Source organism: Acipenser ruthenus, chromosome 11 (genome assembly GCF_902713425.1).
Source record: "Acipenser ruthenus chromosome 11, fAciRut3.2 maternal haplotype, whole genome shotgun sequence".
Taxonomy (NCBI): Eukaryota; Metazoa; Chordata; class Actinopteri; order Acipenseriformes; family Acipenseridae; genus Acipenser; species Acipenser ruthenus.
In genome coordinates, this window is record NC_081199.1 from 27,184,883 (window position 1) to 27,204,494 (window position 19,612).

At 36.1% G+C, this 19,612-nt stretch overlaps 1 protein-coding gene across 3 annotated transcripts; it reads left to right on the top strand.

The window, feature by feature from the left end:
* The first annotated feature begins 1,352 nt into the window (after window positions 1-1,352).
* Window positions 1,353-19,041, top strand: tmem237a (transmembrane protein 237a). Of its 3 annotated transcripts, none has more exons than XM_034043563.3 (13): window positions 1,353-1,634; window positions 6,447-6,478; window positions 7,407-7,420; window positions 7,776-7,853; window positions 8,462-8,581; window positions 10,847-10,973; window positions 11,318-11,475; window positions 11,678-11,801; window positions 12,387-12,578; window positions 13,904-13,977; window positions 14,220-14,313; window positions 14,928-15,049; window positions 15,494-19,041. In XM_034043563.3, the coding sequence occupies exons 1-13, from the start codon at window positions 1,611-1,613 to the stop codon at window positions 15,544-15,546; spliced, it is 1,212 nt and encodes a 403-aa protein (XP_033899454.2). In that variant the 5' UTR covers window positions 1,353-1,610; the 3' UTR covers window positions 15,547-19,041. The 3 variants fall into 3 exon arrangements, with proteins under 3 accessions (XP_033899454.2, XP_033899455.2, XP_058889552.1); XM_034043564.3 differs by having other exon boundaries at window positions 7,776-7,841; XM_059033569.1 differs by lacking the exons at window positions 1,353-1,634; window positions 6,447-6,478; window positions 7,407-7,420 and adding an exon at window positions 7,430-7,530.
* The last annotated feature ends 571 nt before the right edge of the window (window positions 19,042-19,612 follow it).

Below are 19,612 nucleotides of genomic sequence, written 5' to 3' on the forward strand. Positions count from 1 at the left end.
AGTCTAGAAAAAGTCAGAAAAGGTTTGCATTCCCAATAAAGTATAGAGAGATAGTTACCTGTATTACATGTTAAACCCAATACTTGCATTGCTGGCCATTCTGGTAGGGTTACAATATGACTCCATGTACACAAGGACAGTTTGGGACTATTTCAACTCAGACCCCAATGCATTCTGGTAAGTGTAGTCCTACTGTGAAAGGTACCTGAGGTAGGTAACATGTACCTGAGACAGCCTGCACTGTCCCAAACTGTCCTAGTGTACATGGAGTCATATGATAACACTACATTTGGGACAACAGGGTCACTGTTTCTTTGTTGTTTCTGGAAATACACAGCTGTGCATTATAGGGCACTTAACCAATATGAAGTTACTCACCTTTTTACAATCTTGAGGACATGCATTAATGTCCCTGGGTCCCTCTGGTGGCCTTACACCCTACTGAGACTGTTATGGCAGGTGTTTCTATTTTTTAGTACACCTGCAGATGTATATTGCACAAATTTAAAGGTTAAACCAAATGCTGACAGTTCAATGCAAACACTCCACATTTCTTATTAGGGCAGCAGTGTGGAGTAGTGGTTAGGGCTCTGGACTCTTGACCCGAGGGTTGTGGGTTCAATCCCTGGTGGGGGACACTGCTGCTGTACCCATAAGCAAGGTACTTTACCTAGATTGCTCCAATAAAAATCCAACTGTATAATGGGTAATTATATGTAGAAATAATGTGTAAAATAAATAATAATGTAATTGTATGTAAAAATAATGTGATATCTTGTAACAATTGTAAATTGCCCAGGATAAGGGCGTCTGTTAAGAAATAAATAATAATTAGGAAAAGGTAAACGTCTGCATGTAAAAAAAACCAAAAAAAACTGGTGCATCGTAAAGAGTTAAATTAATTTGGTGTTTTATCAAAACGGTATTCTGTTCAATGAATTTCAGTCCGTATTACAATGGTGTTTTTTCCTTACGAAGATGGCTGACCAATAGCTACAGCCAAGAGTATATTGCTGCAGAACGAAGGCTCGCACAGCATAGCTCTCGCAGGGAGCTCGCATAGGGTAGTGCTGCATGCGCAACTCGTAATTCACGTCGTGCTTCATTCACCCTCAACACCCCTACCACGTGATGCGGGAGAGGGAGAACACTAAACATAGTGATTACCCAGTGAGAATTAATTGGTGATCCACGGACAATGGAAACAGCAGATTTTGGATTAGGTTATTGTTGTGTGTATTTAAAGTTACGGCCAATACCCCACGAACCTGACGTTTAGGGGTAGGTTATTGTTATGAAATAAACTTTAGTTTTTAAATTCATCACCCTTGCATGTCATTGGGCTGTAGCATATAATGATGACGTCTGTTACGAGTTGCGCACGCAGCACCTGTAAGCAGCCTGTAAGAGCTACGCTGTGTGAGTCTGCGTTCTCGCTGCAGGAGCTACCACGGAAGTAAAAAAAAAAACAAAGAAAAACTCTGACCTCTCACCGCATTAGCAACAACAAACCGCATCAATGGATGGAAACCAGAGTCTTGCCTAGCAACCGTTGAGTCGTGTGACGTGATTTTATTAATATTTTAGTTTTTTGAAATACAGTTTGAAATATGGAGACAGAAATCAACAAACGGGTAAGTAAAAATGATCAAGTAAAAGTGAATACAATAAAGTGTGTGTATGTTTTACAATGTAGAAAAAAACAGGATGTTGTACACCAGTAAAATGTGCAACTTATGTACAAATATATGTACAAAATTCATACGTTATGTAGCGAAAACTAACCCATAAATGAGTTATCATAAGTTTAAATGCATATATATATATATATATATATATATATATATATATATATATATATATATATATATATTAATGATATCAACATATGTTATTTTCATCTTGAATTTTAAGTTGAAGGGTCACATTTAGGGGTTCCAGTACAGTATTGTTTAAGATTTGGCAGGTGGATAAGATTGTCATTGGAGTCGGAGCATCAAAACAAAAGTAGTTCTGTGCTATATCTATACAACAATATCAAGTAGATACAGTTGAACCCCTGATGCTGCACGTAGGCAGTACAGTAGCAGTCGCAGTAACAATATTTTTGATTAGTTCAGTGATTTTTGATCCAATGTGATTAGCTTCCTACGGGGGCGACAGTTGTGTCTGCAGCTGTAGACTATACAAGAAAGTACTGTACTGTAACAGGAATCGACTTTGTAAATGTTCTTTTAAGTTTATATAAGCCTAAGCCGAGAGTGATTTAAAACCAAAGCATACAATAATAACTTTAAATATGTTTGGAGCAGTTAAATGAATATCAAATTAACAAAACTCGATGTTTACAAAGTGTACTGACCATTTTGCAAGGAGTGGGGAATACAAGGATCACCATTCCAATTCAAGTGAGAGTACCAGTGTGCTGTGTGACATATGATATAGGAAAAACCCAAATGGTCAGCTTTCTCTGTCTATAAAGGTTAGTGGGATATGACTAACAGAACAAAGCTTGCGTTTTGTATTAGTCCTGGCTACTTTTAGAGTGAATTTATTTGTTGCAAATCGTGTCTAAATTATCTGTACAAGCACGCAAACTTGGTTCTGTTTGAAATAACAAAAAATCAGTGGGTTTCAAAAATGCACATAAACGAAACAGCAGCTTACACTGTGGATTGGGATGATCTAACTTTCGGTCGTAACCCCATATATATATATATATATATATATATATATATATATATATATATATACAGTACACAGGTAAAGATAATTACTGTAACTCAGCGCTTTACTTTCCCAGCTGCCTTACTTGAAGTTTTAGAGGCTAATAGTGCTCAATGCAAGGATAATACAGTAGCTGATGCAGCCTCTTAGTATCCTCTGCTGGAAATGGATATTGTAGAGGCGCCTTTACGTATGACTGTTTATACATATCTGTCACTTGGGGCATTATCATTAAGTCTAAAGTAAAAAAGGATGGTGTCCTACACATTCTTTTCTTTGTATCTTCTTAAATAAGGCACACTAATACATTTGTAGAAAAAAGGACCATTAGCAAGCACATATCCATAACCCGAGAAGGGCTGAACATTTGTGACAACTTCTACAAGGTACCTTATTTATTTATTTTTAAATCACAGTTCATTCTGGTGTTTGCAGGTTTGCAAGAACAGGGTACTGCTTTTTTAAGCAGACATTAATGCAGCTTTACTGTATTGACTTACAACTGAGACAGCAAGTAAAACATTTACGGAACAAACAAGCTAACGTCAGATGTTCTAATACATACATTTGCAGACGACACAAAAATAGGAGGAGTGGCAAACACTGTTGCAGCAGGAAAGGTCATTCAAAATGATCTAGACAGCATTCAGAACTGGGCAGACACATGGCAAATGAAATTTAATAGAGAAAAGTGTAAGGTACTGCACGCAGGCAATAAAAATGAGCGTTATAAATATCATATGGGAGATAAAAAAAAAGGCCAAGAAGATGCTCTGATATATTGTGAAAAGTGTTGAATTTAAATCAAGGAAAGTAATGTTAAAACTTTACAATGCATTAGTAAGACCTCATCTAGAATATTGTGTTCAGTTCTGGTCAGTTCTGGTTACAAAAAGGATATTGCTGCTCTAGAAAGAGTGCAAAGAAGAGCGACCAGAATTATCCCGGGTTTAAAAGGCATGTCGTATGCAGACAGGCTAAAAGAACTGAATCTATTCAGTCTTGAACAAAGAAGACTACACGGAGATCTGATTCAAGCATTAAAAATTCTAAAAGGTATTGACAATGTCGACCCAGGGGACTTTTTCGACCTGAAAAAAGCAACAAGGACCAGGGGTCACAAATGGAGATTAGATAAATGGGCATTCAGAACAGAAAATAGGAGGCACTTTTTTACACAGAGAATTGTGAGGGTCTGGAACCAACTCTCCAGTAATGTTGTTGAAGCTGACACCCTGGGATCCTTCAAGAAGCTGCTTGATGAGATTCTGGGATCAATAAGATACTAACAACCAAATGAGCAAGATGGGCCGAATGGCCTCCTCTCGTTTGTAAACTTTCTTATGTTCTTATGTTCTTATAGTGTAGTGCTATGTACTGTAAGTGGGCCTTTAATAACCATGCATTTTCTTCATCAACATAAGTTCTTATTGATGTCTAACTGTAGTGTTAACAAAATAGCTCTCGCACTGTGTGAAAAGGAATTCGAGACAGCAAACTCATTCATCATTGTCAAGCATTGTTGTGATCAGTCCCTGAATAACTCATGAGATTCATGTCACTGGTCTTGTCCTTCCAATAGTCCCCACATACACTCAGGCCAGTGTCTGATTTTATTTTCCCAGGATCCTTCTTGAATATAAACATGCCCTTTCTACACCCTGTATGACATATGCCTTGATAATCCCAGGGCGAGCAGATGTAGTTTTGTACTTATTTAGATTAGGATTAGGATGACGTGGCGCTGTAACCAACGGCCTTGTAATTATAGACAGTCCATTCTGTACATTCTGTCTCTTGATGCAATGGGGAGAAAAGGGGTAAGTCTGGACTGTTTCACTGAATAATTTATGAAACTGTGTTGTGTGCAAGGCAGTTTATTGGCATATATAACTTTGTATGAAAACAGACATTTATGTACTGATTCTAGTTTATGTTGAATATTTATTAGTACCTTTTCTAAGAAAACAGAATAGTATGTTACTGCAATTTTACTATTTATGTATATGTATAGTATACACACATTTGTTTAATACAATTCAAGATAGTAATGAGTACACACACGGTATTCTTCTAAAATTAGAATAGCCTGGGCCATTGAATTGAGGCCTGAGGTAAATACCCTGTAGCTGTGCTTTGCTGATGTCTGCATATTGGAGTTTCATTCCTTGTTTTGTCCCAGTCCCCATAATAGGCCAAACTATCTACCAGCTTACTTGTATAAGCAATATGTAATATACCTTCCCTCTCCTCCTCCAGCTACACTGGCTCCCTGTCTATTGTCGTTGCCTGTTCAAATTCCTTACCCTTGTGTACAAATCTCTCCGTGGTCTTGCCTCACCTTATCTGGCTGCACTGATGACCTACTATGTTCCTCCATGTCCCTTATACTCCTAATCCCTATTGTCCCTCTCTGTCCCACCTCGCCCTGTGCCCAAACCCGTTTCTGTTCCTTTTCCCTTCTTGCTCCCCTTCATTGGAATAAACTCCCACTTATCATAAAACAGTCACCCACACTACGTAGTTTCCACTCCTCCCTCAAAACGCATCTCTTCTCCCTAGAAAAATGCACTTAAGTGAGGTTTTGGTAGTTTCAAATGTGTCACTTTAACAAAGAAATCTAAGTTCCACACGCAAGTTCATAACCACTCAGCTCCAAGCTAGTGCCACTGGAAGCACACCCTGTCACTTTTTACTCTAGATCTAACCCCAGGCAATGCAATATTGAAGAATAACGCCAGTTTGGTTAGGACTATGTGGTACTTTAGCCTCACTTCAAACCAAAAACGTTTCACAAAATTTGGAAAAGTGGTACCTGAGGTTCGTACAAAAATTCTAACATTTTAGGACCCGCATCCCCTACAGCAGGGGTGGGCAATTCTGGTCCTGGAGGGCCAGTGTCCCTCCTGGTGTTCGTTCCACCTGACCAATTAAGATTTCAATAAGCACTTAATTGGTGCAATTAAGAAATTTAGGGTACAATTGGAACAAAAACCAGGAGGGACACCGGCCCTCCAGGACCGGAATTGCCCACCCCTGCCCTACAGGGTAAAGTGTTGAGCTCAAGTTTGAATAAAACTCTTCATTTACCCCTCGTCTGCCAAAAATGATATAGGTGATCCTGGTGTTTTTTTTCTCATTATATGGTATTCGTTATGAGTCGAATGAGGTGCAACATCACCAACTGAATCTAAGTTGAGCCCAGGGTGATTTTTCTGGTCAAGGTCACTTTTTCACTTTAGGTTGGCCTTTTCCAGGTCACAGCTCGAAGGGGAAATTATAATATATAAAAAAAAAAATGTCGGGCAACAGCTCTGATTTGATTTAGGTGATATTATTATTATTATTTATTTCTTAGCAGACGCCCTTATCCAGGGCGACTTACAATTGTTACAAGATATCACATTATTTTTTACATATAATTACATTATTTTTTACACATTCTTTTTTACATACAATTACCCATTTATACAGTTGAGTTTTTACTGGAGCAATCTAGGTAAAGTACCTTGCTCAAGGGTACAGCAGCAGTGTCCCCCACCTGGGATTGAACCCACAACCCTCCGGTCAAGAGTGCAGAGCCCTAACCACTACTCCACACTGCTGCCCGGTGTATGGAATGACCCTATTCCACAAAATTAGATCCACCAGTCTATGAATTCTGTAACTAGTTCTATAAGGACATTTTTTAATATATATTTTTTTTAATTATTTTTCAGCGCCAGCCTCGTGCCCTTCCACCAATGCCAAGGTACAGTAAAGTAATAATATTTAGATAGCCTTTTTAATACAAGTGCATATTTAATTCAACAAAAGGATCCATATTCAAATTACTTTTAGCTGGGTAAAGTGTTTTGGGAAAATACTGATTTATACTATTAAAAAAAATATTGCACCACATTCTCTACATTTTAGACCTATATACCTTTTTCTAAATGAGTATAGGTCTATAGTGGGAGCATCTGTGTCTTAATCCACTTCTCATAAGACTTACAGCCATCTTAACTTTAGATGGATGATATTGCACTTTCAGTGCAAGACTTCCACATCTCATGAAAATATAATTTTACAAGTACAGCATTTACCAAGTTCCTTAAAAAATACTGGATATTGTTGGATTGTTCTGGTTATATCAGGATGGCAAATACATTACTAGTATTAAATAATCAAATAAACTCTGTTGTGGTTGTTTTGTGAAAATGCTGTAGTTGTGAATGTGATTACTTGCACCAGAATTCATACTAAAGTTTACTTGGTTTTCACAGAGAGCAGTGCACTTGCTGTATCTAAAAATATATTTTAAGTCAGGCTGTGGACAAATGTGTAGTTTTAAATTAAGATATTCATAGTAAGCAATATTGTGGTGGCACGTGAGTCTGCTTTAAATTAAATGTTTATGATTGCACTATTGTAATTTAATGTGCTTATCAAGTGCCTTCATTGGCATGAATTGTATAGCACCTTACTGCACAGACAGTACACTATCATTGGATATGGTTGTGTTTGTGTTGATGTACTCTATTAAAGTAATAGTATATGACATTTGCATTTATGTAGGTTGTAAGGGCTGTTGCTTTTCAGATAAGAGATTGCTCTTTCAAGTCCTTTTAAAAAACTAAATATCATCTTGATTGTATGTCTCTATCTTTTCTTTTCATGCCCACTGTTGGCAAATAAAGCCAAAACACTGGCGGTAAGTCTACTTTTAGATTATGGATATTTGATCATGTGTATTTGGAGATTAAATCTTCTATAAAAAATAGCTTTAACTTCTTTCTTTATCCAGCAAGGAATCCAGGCATTGTAAGTAACTTTAATATGGGTGTACAATATAGGGTATAAGTCAAACTAGTTCCCCTCCACAATTCACACTTTTTACAATGTGTATTATAAAATGTTTGTTTTGATTTATTTAAAAAAAAGCATATTCTAATTGTGTTTTTATGCTTGTGGGTATTTTAAATATAAGTTAACACCAGGGGTTACATTTTTATTTTAAAATTGTTAATCCATGTCTATAAGTATATTTTGAAACATGTTCTTTTTAGTTTCAACAGATGAGATGCCACTTAGCAAGACTAAAAAGAAAAAGTTAAAAACAACCAATGGAATAGGTAAGACAGAAGGTAGGAAGCACTTTTTAATTCAGATATATCAATTTGATGTACCAAAGAATCAATTGTATATTGCCCATGTGCTAGTGGTGGACATGGGTGTAACAATCATGATACGATACAAATCATGATACATCAGATCTTCCCGTGAGCTAATTTGTAGGATAAGTATAAAATTACCATTGATGTTCGACTATATAGTCATATCAACTATAAATCACATTTATCTTTCAAAAAACATGCTGCAGGTAGCTGTGTAGTGCTATTTAATTAGATGCATATCAATGATTAAACTTTGATCAGCCAAATGGCCTTTCTTTTCCAGGATTTCTTTTGATCATAGGTAAACTGAAAATTAGAACCATGCAAACTGTAATAATAATGAACACACAGAAAAAGCATGTTTATATCAGTAAATTATAAGTAACCTGCTATGGGCTTTGACATCAATATTTGCGCTTAAGGTTTGTTGTGAACACTTGGCTTATTTGTACACTTGCAGTACTTAAAATATTCAAATAATATCTTGTGATTCAGAATCCCTTTGAAATCGCAAAACTCACTAATGGCTTACAGATATTAGTATAATATATACAATTTATTTTTTGTTCTCCTTTAAGAGTCTATAATGCAGCCTGGAAGTCGGCGACATTCAGAAAGTAAAGAATCTCTGACTCCAGAACCACTAGACATGCCCCCACAGCGTAAGAGAAAGAAGAAAAAGTCATTGCAAACACCTGGTGAGTGAGTCAGATGGGTCCCTCACAAAATGAAAAGCAGCTTGCTGTTCAAGTCAGGCCATATCTCCTCCAGTACCTTCATAGTTAAGCTTATTAAGTAATTCATTTTCATGTGTTGGTTCAGAATAACATCCAGCTGGTTAGCGCTGATGACTCATTCCTTTATTTAAAGCCATTCTGGATGACTTATTTTCGAAGTTTGAGTATGTTTTGAGACATTTTCATGATTACTTACTTGTAAAAACTGGAAGGTAAAATCTGACCACAAACATGGTTAATTAGTTTGCATTAAAGAATAATCTATATTTGCTGTACAGGTAAGGCAAGTAAACACACAGTTAATTTAACTTGTAAATTTGTTTGTGATTTAACAAGATCCATTTAGCGACCATAATGCTCTTTTTGTCATTTTAATTGAGATGTATATGCTATAGAAATACATAAAGGTAATAGGAAATGAGAGTTTATGAAGCTTTTTAATCATTAGCCTTGTGGATAACTATGTAGTGCTTAATAAAGGATGTTTAGAATTCATTCATGTCTGTTAGCCTGCAAAGAGGACATTGAATACAGAGCTCAATACAGGAAACATTCTTTTCTAATTTGTACATAAATAGAATGCTTTCTCCAGATTCAATATAGGACGGTAATCACTATAGGTAAAGATGCATCTATGTCGTTATGCTTGGTTCTTATAATTGCTGTGTTCAATCATTTCAGGGGACCTTGTGCACTATTTAAATTGACATTGTGCCTCTATGTGATTAAACACAAAACACACTGATTAACCCCGGTGATGAGTCATCTCAGTTTAGTTGACTTGTAAAGAATTCTCTGCACAGTGAACTAACGCTGTGTTTCTTTGGCTTGGTCATTTGTTTTCCTGTTTACCAGGATGATTTTATCAAATCAATGTTCCTATTTTTTACTATCATAATTAGGGTTCATGAAACTTATATAAATATGTGAAGATAATTAGAAAGCAAAGAGTTGTCTAAAGAGTCAGATACCCATTAGCCTTATGGATATTGGGTAATAAGTAGTAAAGGAAGAAAAGTGAAAAAAAAAATGTATTTCAGAATACATTTAAAAATAAATACCAATAAAACATTGAATTTACTCTCAACCTTTTAGAAGTTGCTTAACAAAACCAAAATTAATTGATTTCTGAGAATATATTTCACTGTTAACTCATCTAGCATAACCATCTGCAGCATTCACCTCTGTGGCTGGCTCTAGTCAGTGGATGTACTGCAAAACAAATACCAGCTACCACATCCTTTTATTACCTCTCTCTACAAATACAGATGAACCAGTTTTATATCACCTCGCTTAATATCATACCCCGTTTATTATCACGATTTTTGAAAAGCCACTCGCCATGCACCGTAGGTTCTTTGTGAAATCACCTCTCTTAATATAATCTCACAAACCCGCTTATTGTCATGTTTTGTGTAGCCTGTCAAATGCTGCGTGGCCAGGCTTTACTAAGTAACCACAGGATATAATTAATTTCCAACGTAACTAACAACCAATAATCATCTTGGCTAATAAACTGAAGTTTTTTTGCATCCTGTCAAATGCTGCATGGATGGTCTTAATGGGATACAGTTCAGTTACAGAACACCAATTTTGAACAAAAAACACCAAGTATTGATAGCTCTCGTCAGTCAACAAATCATGCCTTTTTAGATAGTGACACAAACTGTTTCGTTCCAGTTAATGATACAAAACCTATTTGTCCTGTAGTAAACTATGCATTTGTTTCAATGTAAAGAACGACTAAACATACAGTATTAAAACACTGCTCTTTAATTCACCGTTTTCATTCGTTTTTTCTCGTACTCATAATGTGTTGTCATAGGCAAACGTGAAACTTGGTTTATATCGTGACCCTCCGTATATCACAAATTATGCCTGCACAGCAATCGTGATAAAAAGCGGGTTCATCTGTATCTTGTTTGGTACTTTCAACCGCCAGATTCCACTGAAAGTCTTTGTGTTTCTGCACTATGTGTTTCTGATATGAGTAAATAAATTGGATAGAGGAACCTTTTATGTAGCTCATGCTTTTTGTAGAAAAAAAATACCAATCCTCATTAAGTAAATTTCAAACAGCACTGTCATGTTAGAAAATAATAATATTGTTATTGAAGTAGACTGAACTAGTAATGGAGAAATGTCACATTATGTACAGTTATAACAGTCACACAAGTAGTACTGTGTTATTAGACTGGCTTGATCATATAGATGTTTCCCTTTTAGACTCTGAAACGTCCTTTATGCAGAACACCCCATCAGAACCTTCCATGCAGACGGAGATGCCGAATGACAATATTGTAGACAATCCAGATGAGGAAGAAGTGATCCGCAAGCCACGGAAGAGAACCAAGTAAGTACAGCCCCTTCATAAAACAATCAATAATGCCAGGTTTAACCACTGAACTGCTGATCCTCCCCTATATACAATTTCCCTCTTTGAAACCGATGCCTCCTCTAACAAATACAGCTATTGTCTTTCAGCAGGACCCTCCTACTGTACTACCTTCCTTGTCTCACCAAGCAAACTTAATTAAGCTGTAGAACCCTAATTGGAGGGCATTACCATTTATAGTTGACCACACCAGGAACATTTGAAACAAGTACAGACAAGTTCAACTGCCATGGTTATGCCCGATAATCAGAATTTGCTTTGGAATGGAGCTTCCTGATTGGTGGAATCCTGTCTTTCCTCAGGAAAACCCGCCCCGTTGATCTCCAGTACGCCAATGAGCTTGGAGTGGAAGAGGATGACATAATCACTGATGTCCAGCCGCCCATTTCACCGCACGCTCTTTTCACAGCTCCCATCGGCAACAGCCAGCCAGTGGGAAAAGTGTTTGTGGAAAGAAACCGTGAGTACTGTCATTTTCTTGTGCTGGAAGTAAAGGATTGGTTTTATCTTGTCCTTTCCTAAACTGTGATGCATCTTTGCCTGAACAATCCGTATAGATGTCACTGTTTTGTTTCACTGCAAATTGTTGAATAACATCTTCCACTTAGTTTTTCAAGCCCTTGCTGGATTGTAACCTGTTTCTGTTGGGTTTTTTTTGGCAGGGCGATTTCAAGCTGCGGACAGGTCGGAACTGAGTAAACCTACTGAACAAGCAGATGATTACATGGAGGTGAAATCCTTGTGGACAACAAGGGATGTGGCAATGAGCGTGCACCGGGGCTTCAGGTGAGTCCAGTGCCCTTTAAGAGATCTATTCAGATGTTTATGTTGGTATGTCAAAGTTATAAAAACCAACAAGCTTGTTGTGTATTAAGAATTAACGTGTTACATCAACCTATGTGTAAATAGTAAATACACTAAAAATGTTTTATTTTTATTTTTTGAAGGCACATACAGTAATATTAACCATCATCAGGTCTTCATGTTGTACATACGGTATTATGAAGTAGTACACAACTTTCAGGGCAACAGGTCGCCAACATTTCTGGCACGAAATCGGTCTTCTGGGTGTGATTCGCCAAATATTTTGGCAGCAAATATTTCTGGATTTACAGTAACTGACTATTAATAATAGTAAGTAATAGACAGCCTTAATAGTGGAGAGGCAAAAACATGGTTTTGTTTAGGTAAAAATCAACCACCCATGCAAAGGGTTCAGGGCCTCAGTCAAAATAGAAATGATTGTTAGGGTAATTATAATATTTTTAGCACGGTGGCTGCTTTTTACCTCCTTTTGAGTTGAGCCAAGTATTGATTGGAGGAGATGTGTTCACTGACAGAGGCAGCTTGCTGCTGCTGTTTGCTTTTCAGAGTGATCGGTCTGTTCTCTCACGGGTTCCTCGCCGGATACGCTGTGTGGAATATCATTGTGGTGTACGTGCTGGCTGGAAACCAGCTCACTACCCTCCCGAACCTGTTACAACAGTACAAGACTCTGGCCTATCCAGCACAGTCCCTGCTCTACCTCCTGCTGGCTGTCAGCACCGTATCTGCATTCGACAGGTATGGAGGTCATTCACAAAGTTCTACTATGAATATTGAAGTTGGATCACTCACCTGTGAAATGGGAAGCTCGTGAAATCAGTTCTGTTGGTTGTATGTGGCTACACTTCAGTCGTTGTACTGTGTTTTGTAAAGTGTTTTTGATTCATGTGGGAATAAGATACTAAATACAACTTTAAGTGCTTTTCCATTCCATATGTAAAAAATATTAAGAGTAAAAATAGTTATTTATCTTTAACTTGTGTTTCTGTTTTATGTTTAAACCTTAAGTACCACACAACCAAATAGCCAATTCCAAAATTAATGTTTCGCTTTTGGTAAGTACCAGATGCCCTGCAGTGCACTAATGCATAAAGTACTACTTCCCATGTGCTGTCGGCGGTGAAACAGAACTACTGATTTAATGGCTTGCTAATGATTTCACAAACAATTATAGGGTGCTGTAGTTTACTGAGCAACTTCAAAATATAGGATTTCATATAGGATATATAGGATATATCCTGATTTCAAATTGCCAATACCGAAGTAATATGGAACTAGGTTGTGTGCTTTTTTTTCCATTTTCTTTCAGCTTTGCTATCATCCCAATTAAATAATTCATTGAGCTTCTCCCAAAAGCACTTCAATCTTTTCATGTAAATTTGACAGTTTTGTTGCCTGGAAGTTTTTTATTGCTGTGTTCTGTTTTCTTTCTGCTGATAGGGGTACTTTTTTTATTGCTCTGTCCCAGAGTTGAACTTAGGTCAGATATAACCTAATGCATTTTGGTGTGTCTTAATGAAATGAGCTGTTTGGGTCACAGCCTAGGACCCTGTAAACACAATCTAAATTGGTGCTGAAGAAAGAAATGTTTGCTGATGTAGTGGTGGTTAGAGAAAAAACAATTGGCACCAAAACAGGAAATATTGGGAAAGATGGGATCGTATATCTAATCTGACAGTTTGAGATAAAAGTGCAAGTGGCTTAAATAGTAGTAAAATAAATTATATTTTCTGTTAACAGTGCATATGTCTGTTACTGTGCAAAAAAAAAGAAAAAAACTATGGGTTGAATACAGTATAGCAAACCTAACTTAAATCTGAACCGTGGGAATAATTGAAGTTACTGTACAAGTAAATCTGCTCTCAATAAAACAGTTGATATTATTTATGACATATCATTAAACGCCTTCTGGATTTAACGGTTTCATAATTGGACTTGCAAGCAGTCATTTATCTTCTGTGTGAGAACCTGAAAGAATAAGAAGGAGTTCTTTTCATTTGCTTTGTTTACATTGCATCTGGGCATGCTTGTAATTCTAGAGTTAACCTGGCTTGTAATTCTAGGGTTAACCTGGCCAAGACGTCTATGGCACTGCGTGGCTTTCTGACACTGGACCCTGCAGCTCTGGCCTCTTTCTGTAAGTAACTCTGAACAATTTATCTCATTTAAATGGTATTATTATTTCCTTTGATAAAAGCAATTATTACTTGAAATTCAGGGGAACCACTAGGGTGAATAGCCCGTCAACGGACGCAGCTACATAAACAAAGTTTATTGTGCAAATTAGTTTTATTGTGCATATATAGCAAAACAGAAAGGGAACAGCAACTGTGGACGCTGCCTAACTCTAAATATTATTTTTTTGCTTTCTCTTTATAGTGTATTTTGTTGCTTTGATTCTGACTTTAAGCCAACAAATGACCAGCGACAGGATAAACCTTTACACATCACAGTCTGCCAATGACACCCTATGGTAAAAAAGAATTCAGCACTTTTTAAATGTATATTTTTTTCAAGTTCTTGTTAAATATACAGTGGGGACTGGCACTGCTTTCCTTGGACCAAGCACACCTCAAAACATCTATTACAATAACATGATGGTTATTCAGTGTATTTTCATATTAAGGGTATTTATTTATGGATGCAGTAACATTATTATAATTGTGTGTCTTGAGGTTCGCCTACTGCTACTGTAGGTTTTTGTGGCCAGGATCTATGCTTGATTTCTTCTGACCACAGTGGGTTGGTGCCCTTGACTCTTTAGCCTTTCACAAGCCCTAGGATTAAAGATAACTGACAGGTTTTAGCATGTTGTGTAGTGATGCCGTTAAATAATCATACACAGGTTATCATAGTTTTTGTTATTTGGTAACTCTGTTGTAAGAATAGCGACAACATAATTAAAATGCAATCCTAGGGATACTGTAACAGACAGATTTAAAATAGATCCAATAAGAGACTATTTATTTCCTTATGAAATACATTTTCATGCCCAGTATAATTTTTTTTTTTTCATTGAGCACAGTTTAGCTGTTTTCATAGCAATTCCCTCTGTTTTACTGTGATTACCATTTATTTCTAACCCAGGCCTTCCGGCTCTGAGCAACAGATCCTCCAGCCCTGGATTGTGGTGAATCTGGTGGTGACTCTTCTGGTTGGAATAGCCTGGGTTTTCCTCTCTACCAGACCAGAAATTGATTACACTGAAGGTATCTAATTTACTAGTTTGGTTTCCTTTTAAATGTCAACACACCAATATAATCAAATCATACTATCTATGTTTTTGACAATTTCTTTAAAACCACTAGACAGACACAGATTGTACACAAGGTGTCCATGAAGTCACTTTCTTTATGTGTACCTCACCGGTGAAAGAGAGCTGTATTTTCACAATGTAGTACAATCTGCCACCTTATCCCTCTGCACATGTTGCAGACAATTTGTGATTAAGTGGCTGCAAATGCTTCAATAATTGACTGATTCTGTTTGTTTGTTGGCTATGTTGGTTTGTTGGGCTTCAATTGTGTTTTGCCTATTTGACTATTTTATTCTTGTGAGCCAAAATGTGTCTATCTTTGTTTATTGTCTACCTTCTATGGTAAGATTATCTATTACTGTACCTCTCTCAGTACAATTTTTGTTTCCCTCAATAGATTTCATATTTGCCATGGAAGTGGAAGAATACCCAAAAGAAACTCAAGCCTGAAGTATTTGTACACAGGTTTAATTATGTATCCATTGTTTTGTTATATTGTGAAATGTTTTTAAGAAATATATTTTTGTATGTTGTGTTATCAGGTAGATAATCATTTTTTATTAGAAAAAAGTCTTTGATTTTAAAACGATCATATTGTTCCACAATTTTAAGGCAGCTCTTTCAAGGGAATGTACTTGCAATTTGAAGAGACATTTAAAATCAATACAACACTACTGCTGCTGTCATTTCTTTTACCAGGTTCACTGAGGATTTCAGATATTCCCAAAACACTAGGAACATCTTAAACTCCATGTCAGACTGTAGGTTTAAAGCTTTGCTTTTAGGAATTGTGAACTGCAGTAATTTTAACTTGCCATTTTTTTTTATCACTGAAACAATACATATAGAGAGATTGAATGTTGTCAAACAGTCCAGTGACATGTACATTAATTACAAACCTGTCAAATGTGATTTATATAGCTATACTCCACTTGTGGTAAAACTAGCTGAAAGATAAACAAAGGAAGGTATGAAGTCAATCCCACTAGACCAGAGTGTCCTAATTCATGTTTGGAAGGGTCTTTTAAAATATTCTTTGTTAGTCTAATAGGAGCAGAGACAAGACATCACTGAAGTGTGTACATGTGGCTGGCTGCTGATCAGAAAGCGGCAAAGATCTCTGCGACAGGCTAGATTTAACTATCTTTATTTTTTAGTTCTCAGACAAATATTTGAATAGTAAAACAAACAAAATGTATTCAACGGCAAAAATTACCATGTTTTAAAAAATATATATTTAACCTTAATACGGTATTGTGACCAAGTGGCTTTGTGGGTGACGTCAGAACCAGGAAGTAAATGCACATAGGGATACTGGATCAAGGGTGAAACTGAGACGCTATGGCCAGGCTCAGGTTTTATTAAATAATAAACAGCCTTTATAAATGAGCACACAAAATAAAGGGCATGATGGCCAAAACAAACAAACCTGGAATACAGATAATGAAACAAGTATAAATATATATAGCAATTGTTCTTTCTACAGACTCCCGTCCTTCCTCTAACACTCCTCTTGCACTATTAAACGGTAGGGTTTTTATAGTTTACAAGCGAAGGGTTGTAAACTAGTGTTTTGCATGAGTTTAAATATAAATGCATGACTATCAGTATCAGCTTATTTAATAATCAGTAGCTGATCAGTCACGCATTCCCACGAGAGTAGGCTACACCAATACAAAATACAAACAGTAACAAATAACGGTGGATGGCATTTCGCCTGTCCTGTGTTCTAAATCATAATACACAATAATCATATGGGCTTTCCACTGGTCATCTGTATAATAAATCATAATACATAATAATAACATACACAGAGGGCAGGCACCCTGCCACAGGTATCATTTATTTCTAGCTAATCCAGAATTAAAGAATATTTGAATAGTCATTTTAAGAATGTTAGTTCGTTCCAGCACTATATATTTGTATGTAGTGCCCAAAATAACCACTGAAAATCATAAGTACCTAAACAGTCCAAAACATCTTGTGGTACTCCTAAAAGAGTCCTAAAAAGCCACTGAATTATTAAATACATATACAACTAAACATAAAACATACCTGCATGCTAAAAGTTCCCACTGAAAAAGGCTTTACAAATCTGATCTAGAAAAGGCATTGTTCTAACAGGTCAAAAGAGGATAGTAATATAGCATTTATTTTTTGTCCTCTACAAAGTAAGAGAGCTCTATAAATAAAGAGAAAAAAATCTAAGGCCAACAAAACGATGTTAGGTGCCGTGGTTTTGTTACTTCTTCATTTTGAAAACGTTTTTCATGCGTTTTCATGAGACTTTTTTTGAAATGCTATTAAAGCAGACAACTTATACTTCTAGTAACGGGCCTAAACTCTTAAAATATTCTATTAAAGAATACAATAGAAAGTGTTAAAAACATAGATACATTGTCTACATTTGTGGGACAACATACTGTATTGTCAATTTGTCATATCAGAAAATGATGTAAAAATGGTTTGAAACGAGGGGAATTATAATTGAAGTGAAATTCTTTTTTTTTTTTTGTAAAGATTTCCAGTATAAATTATTGTTATTCTGGGACTTATGTTTACAAGCATTTTTTTTTTTTCCTGACATGGTATTGTTTATTTTATTATTGTTCTGTAAATGTATCCAGTATTAATATAAAATGTCCCTTTGATCAGGGTTACATCTCCAAAGTACAGGGCAGTAAATCCAGGACTGTATGTCACAAAATTATTAAATATATTTCTCATTCTTTGTTCCTGTGTTGCATTTATAAATAAATACATTTACAGTTCAGAAAACCACCCTAGATGCATCTCATATAACTGAGTTCCATAGTGGAGTGACCCTTTTAATAGTTAATCTAAGATCAATTATTTATGGGTCAATCCATTACCACCTGTGGTAGTGGGTCTATACATTATTGAGTCTCACATCATTGTTATATAATTCCTGAAGCTCTGCAGTATTTGATACAGTTGAGATGTCTGAGCTTATCAAGCCAACAGTCCACAAATGGAAGTAGTACTGTAGGTTGCTGCAAACAGTCAGTAGCTTTAAGTTAATGCATTGTTGTTCGTTTTCAGCCAGGAGGTGCTTGTTACACAGTCTTGTTTGAGAAATCTCAAAATTGAGCCTAAATCAGTCATGAATCTACATCATAAAACCAAGTTAACAATGGAAAATCCCATTCAAGAGATAGGAGGAAAGGAAGCACTAAATATTTGTGTTGTAGTAAGTCAGTGAGGGACAAGCTTTACAATATATTATGTTTCCTGTGCAAGCCAGGACTGTTCGGTATCTGCACAAAGTAGGAATACTCTTTTGTAAATAGTAACACATTATTTAAAATGTAATCAAAATTGATTACCCTGCAAGAGACACCCATTTAGCAAAATAAAACCAATTTTACAGTTGACAAATCTTTTGTTACATTAATCATTCATTCAAGATAATTTGGTAGTTTGCTTTCCTGGCCTTTATTTTCAATGTCAAAAGAATCATTTTGGTATACATTTCATATACATGTTATCTTGAGTAAGTACTGGAATCTAAAGAATGCTGACTTGGATAGCTGTTCATTCCAGTAAACAAGTGCAAGCCTATTACTGTATTCAGTAGACTTATGCCGACATTACTCATGGAAGAAGGTCTGCAAAAAAATACGAAATAATAAGGCTGCTTATCAAGGCTTGCTGGTGACTATATGTAAACCAACTGTGGAGAATAGCTCATAATTTGTTTGTATCCCTCATTTTTATTTTGTTTATATTGTTTAATACATTTTTGAATGCATGAGTACATTTTAAATCTGAATGTCATTCTGAGAAGATGCTTTTTCTGTATTGTTTGTACAGCTGTTTGTGAAGACAGTTGTGTTAACTACAGATAATTGGGCTGTTAACTCCTGTTGTTTATACAGATGTAAATGTTTCCTAAAAATTAAACGTTAATAATTTGATGAAAAATTTTACATGTTACATAACTAATGATCTTTTGAGATTTGCTTGCTGTGTGCCATTTCCCAAACGGAACACCAGAGGGTGCTACAGTATACTGTACCTTACGGCAAGTCAACGCTGCACACTTTGGGTTACATTCTCAGAGCTTTTTAACTCCAAATCATTATTAGCAATTTAAACATTTAATGAAAAAAACATTTGATAGTGCTACCAAGTAGAGTGTGATTAATTTTATCGATAGGAGATAAGTGAACTACACCACAACTTGTTGAGCTACTTTTTAAGCAGGCATGGAAAACAGTACTTTTAATGGATGGATAGCTTATTTATTCACCACACACGCTAATAAGCGTTTAATGCTATTTTACTCACACAAAATGAAGCTGAGATTAGCTCTGGATTTCATTTGGTGTGAAAATACTTCTAGTGTGATGGCATAGATAAAGCTGTTAAGACACAAGAGGGAAGACTTTGTAGTGTCAAAAAAATGAAAGATGTCATCTAAGGTATTGTTGCTCTATAATGCACAAACACCTGCCTAACACTGTCAGAACAACACTGATTCAATGCGACAAGT

Bases quoted from the DNA above. Each gene is read 5' to 3' on its own strand.
- tmem237a (XM_034043563.3), top strand. From the start codon at position 1,611: ATGGAGACAGAAATCAACAAACGG. The intron at 7,854-8,461 runs GTAGGAAGCACT...TTCTCCTTTAAG, and splicing joins TGGAATAGGTAAGACAGAAG to AGTCTATAATGCAGCCTGGA. The intron at 11,476-11,677 runs GTGAGTACTGTC...TTTTTTTGGCAG, and splicing joins AGTGTTTGTGGAAAGAAACC to GGCGATTTCAAGCTGCGGAC.